Source organism: Pygoscelis adeliae, unplaced genomic scaffold (assembly GCF_000699105.1).
Source record: "Pygoscelis adeliae isolate BGI_AS28 unplaced genomic scaffold, ASM69910v1 Scaffold121, whole genome shotgun sequence".
Taxonomy (NCBI): domain Eukaryota; kingdom Metazoa; phylum Chordata; class Aves; order Sphenisciformes; family Spheniscidae; genus Pygoscelis; species Pygoscelis adeliae.
This window is the reverse complement of record NW_008824359.1, coordinates 6705541-6709838: the sequence shown is the minus strand read 5'-3', so window position 1 is coordinate 6709838 and position 4298 is coordinate 6705541. Positions and strand designations below refer to the sequence as shown.

The window sequence follows — 4298 nt, the reverse complement described above, 5'->3', positions numbered from 1 at the left end:
TAAGAAGTCAAAAAAGAAAAAAAAAAGGGGAGGAAGTTTGGATACCTTGAATACTCTTCTTTTAGAAGAAAAAAAAAACCAAACTTGAGAAGATTGTCCCTAAACGTTTTTGTTTCAGAGCTTGGTAGTGGGAAAAAAACCTGAAACAAGCCTTTTCCATTAGAGCATATTTTGAATGCAAAACGATGGTTTGCACCTCTTAATGACAAGAGTTGTTGCCCAGCAGTGTTCTTATAATGGTTATTGTAGTATGTGTGTGACAGATGTACACAATGGGAGGTAGTTGTGTGTCTGGCCGCAGATGCATTCAAACACACACACTAACACATGCACACAAATCAGTACTATAAACAAAACGTCCAGAGCTGGAGAAAAATCGTATGCTGCTCAACATGCAGATGGCTGCTGTCAGTCGTTCACTTTTATGCGAGACCTAAAAATTCACGAGGTTCACAATGAAAGAAGGTAAATGAATAAAGATGATGAGACTGCTGCTAGTAAAAGAATGCACATAGGCTGATATCAAGAGGGTTTTTCTGAGCTGGCTAAAGCTGTGTTGAGGATGAGGTCTCACAGGAAAAATCTTTGATGTCTGTGCTCATGAATGGTGCAAGGTGGGCTTTGGCTATGTCTACATTAGAAAACAGTGTGGCCCAATAGAAGCAGATCTGTAGAACACATGATGTAGGTGCTGAGGGTGTAGGGTCCACACTATATGTGTTCTCGGGGCTACTGTAGACTCATTCTAGTCTGGTTCCATTAGAGTCTAAAGTGTATTATATGTTCTACTGGATTACAGCATCTGCATTAGTTTCATCTGAAGAAAATCCATTTGATGCACTCCAAGAGTTCCATGATATGAACTGAAGCACATTAAGTGAAGGATGTCTGGGAGATTTGCTTAGCTGTAAGTTGAGAAATTTCAATTCCAATTTAAGGAAGAAGAAAAGATAATAAGCCAGAAGTATCTCAGCTAGGTTTAGATGCACATCAACTCATTGACACACAGAGCAGGTGCTCAAATATACTTCAAGATGACAGAGTGTCGTGGTTTAACCTCAGTCAGCAACTAAGCACCACGCAGCCGCTCGCTCACTCCCTCCCACCCGGTGGGATGGGGGAGAGAATTGGAAAAACGCAAGTGAGAAAAACTCGTGGGTTGAGATAAAAACAGTTTAATAATTGAAATAAAATAATAATAATAATAATATGATAATAATAATAATACACAAAGCAAGTGATGCACAGTACAATTGCTCACCACCCGCCGACCGATGCCCAGCCAGTCCCCGAGCAGCGGCCCCCCCCGGCCAGCTTTCCCCAGGTTATGTACTGAGCATGACGTCACATGGTATGGAATGTCCCTTTGGCCAGTTTGGCTGTGCCCCCTCCCAGCTTCTTGTGCACCTCCAGCCTTCTCAGTTGGTAGATCATGGAAAACTAAAAAGTCCTTGGCCAGTGTAAGCATTACCTAGCAACAACTAAAACATCGGTGCGTTATCAACTTTGTTCTCATCCTAAATCCAAAACACAGCACTGTACCAGCTACTAGAAAGGAAATTAACTCTATCCCTGCCGAAACCAGGACACAGAGTATAAAGAGTTGATTCTTCCTTCTCTCATTCTGCTGTGAATTACTCAATTTGGAGGTGTTACTCCTTATTTCTGTCTTCATTAAGGAAAGAACTGGGACACAAGAGTATAAGAATTGAGAAAGTGAAACAGGACATGGAGAGAGAGAAGCTTGCTTAAAATAATTTGTAAATGATTTATTGGATGCAACCTCTACCCTCAGTGATTTCTGGTGTTATTACTTTTCTATAGTACAACCAGGGAGGACAGTAACTTGCTGTGGGCTAAAGGTAAATTATGATCTATTGCAAAGGAAAACTATACTAAAGGTGGGTGTGTGAGGCACATGCTCTCCCCTGATGGTGTTCAGTGTGTTTGATCCCACTGGATCAATCTGTTCCAAAGCCTGCTAGGAAAAAAGTGTCAAGAGTTAAAGCAAACTTCATGAAGAGAAGAAGGGAGAGTGAAATGGCAAGATGTTTCATTGCTGGGGCTTGTTGCACACAGACTTGGTAGTATGTCCACTGAAAAGGAGGGAATTTGGGAATCTGCAGTTACAACCTTGCTATTGCCTTCCAGTGGTGGCCTAAGGTTGCTGATGCAGGGGGCTCTTCGTCTTGCAGTCATGCTGACCCGTGTATTCACACTGCTTGCCAAACCTGTAACCCACCCCCATCCTCAGGGATGTTACGTCACATCAACAGAATGTGAAAGTTGAAAATACATTTTCAGGTCTAGCCAGATTAAGGCCTCACCAAGAATATGTTTCAGCAGTGTATCCTGAGATTCAAGTTTTATGGAAAAAAATCCCCACAGTTGCAACATTTAAAATAGTATGGGATGTTATTTCTGCTTTTGGATGGAAAAGGCTGAAGCAAATTCTTTTCATATGAAATGTTTAAGCTACTTAACGCAAGACTTCAAAAAATGGCCCCTCGTTTTGGATCCTCCATTGGAGACAGTTTCGAGATGACCTCATGTTGCTAGCTGAGCAAATTGTAGTCACTCTTAAAAGTTTTTGAAACTGGTGATATTTGTCTTTCCATGTATCATTGAAATACTACTAATAGAAGCATATGTTTTTGTGAATGCAGGTTACCTGGGGGCCTAGATTCACTGCATGTTGTTTTGGACACTTGACTGGGGAATCTGATAATTCAAAGTGCTTTTTGTGCTCAGAGAAGGATGATGGTCCCTGCAGAGAGTGCTTTTCTCCATTGGTTATAAAGGGTGCTCCTGAAGAGAGTGTTTCTCGCATAGGGAAGTCAGTTTGGGGGAATTAAACTGAACCTCAGCTCCCACTGCCTGTTGAGCAAACTTCTTTCCAACGTGTTTTTTCAGCTTTTTGGGACCAATAAAGACAAAAGCTATGAAATGAAGGTGTTATTTGGAAAGCACCACATTTCTGATCCAAGCAGATGTGCACAAATCCTCTTTTGTGGCATTAATCTCGTCTCTCCTACACAGCATCAAAAAGGAATGAATGACTCTGGGATGGTCCAAGTGAGGCAGTGTTTTCTAAGCATGCTGCTCCTGTTTTTTTTTAATGTTGATTGACTTGGGTTTTTTTTATTTTTTTATTTATTTTTTTTTCAGGCTGGATGCCCGAAGTAGCTTTCACATTCTTGAAATCATCAGCTCATGCTAACGACACGCGATTAGTGCTCCAGAAACCTGTTGACTGGCAACCCGGTGACGAAATCATGGTGGGAAGGACGGGCTTTGGAGATGCACAGCAGCAGGAAGAAATGGCTGTTATTGAGTTTGTGAACAACACTGAGCTGTACCTTAGATCACCACTCAGGTATTCTTTCAAGGGCCAAGGGGATTTCTATAGCAGAGAGCTAAACCAGGGGAAAATTTGGTCAAAGTGAGGATTTGCCATTTCCTTTGGGACATAACAACTATATAAATCCCTTTAACAAAGGTGGTCAGAGATATTTTGGTTCCTCACTCCCCCTAAAACTAGTGGACGTTCAATCCTGAACGTTTCTGACTATGTTTAGATTCTGCATCATAAACGCTGATGACCAGTACAGTCCAGTGGCCGCAGCATAGGGTTGACAAAGAATTTTCCTGCATAGTTAATTTCTTGAGAAAGTGCATTTTTTTTTCCACAAAAAGTCTCTGACTTCCATAAAAAAAGAGAAAAAAAAATCCTCTCTTCTTGACTGATTTACTTAGGCTGATCAACAACACACTCAAAGTGAATTGCTTCAGTTTGGAAACGCTGTTTCTGTGTTTTCAGTGAGCTGTAGTTTCAGTGCCTTACGCTCTCTTTGTCTTCTGTGCTTGGAGATCTTGGTCAAACTGTACTTCTTATCATCATAACCTGGAGCTCCAGTGCTGAAAAATGTTATCTGTTTGGGGGGCAACCCAACTCCAATACCCAGAAAGATTAATGGTATAATTTTCAGAAGTATCTGGGGCTTGAGGAAGGAAGTACTGGTGGTTTTCACCAAAATAAGTTTTGGGAAGATGAAGAAAGTCCAAAGGCTGAAATATTTTGGTGTAAACATGTAATCTAAGGAAAATTTATGAGCTTGAGAGATGAAAAGGTGAAAACAAACATCAGCCAAGGAAAAATATACCTAGCCCATATATGCAGACACATTGGATATCCCACTGTCCATGGTGAGATAGGACTGAAACCAGCTCTGAATTTGGGCAGTTGGAGTCATAAGCTTAGGGTAAACATCATTCTTGCCATCTGGCAGGTGCAGATA

General features: G+C 41.3%; 1 protein-coding gene across 1 annotated transcript in view; it reads left to right on the top strand.

Moving 5' to 3' along the window:
* PKHD1 (polycystic kidney and hepatic disease 1 (autosomal recessive)) overlaps positions 1-4298 on the top strand; it is a 279334-nt gene that overhangs the window by 123365 nt on the left and 151671 nt on the right. Inside the window, exon 38 of the mRNA XM_009319748.1 lies at positions 3169-3382. Coding sequence (XP_009318023.1) covers positions 3169-3382 — 214 coding nt within the window. The remainder of the gene's footprint in view (positions 1-3168; positions 3383-4298) is intronic.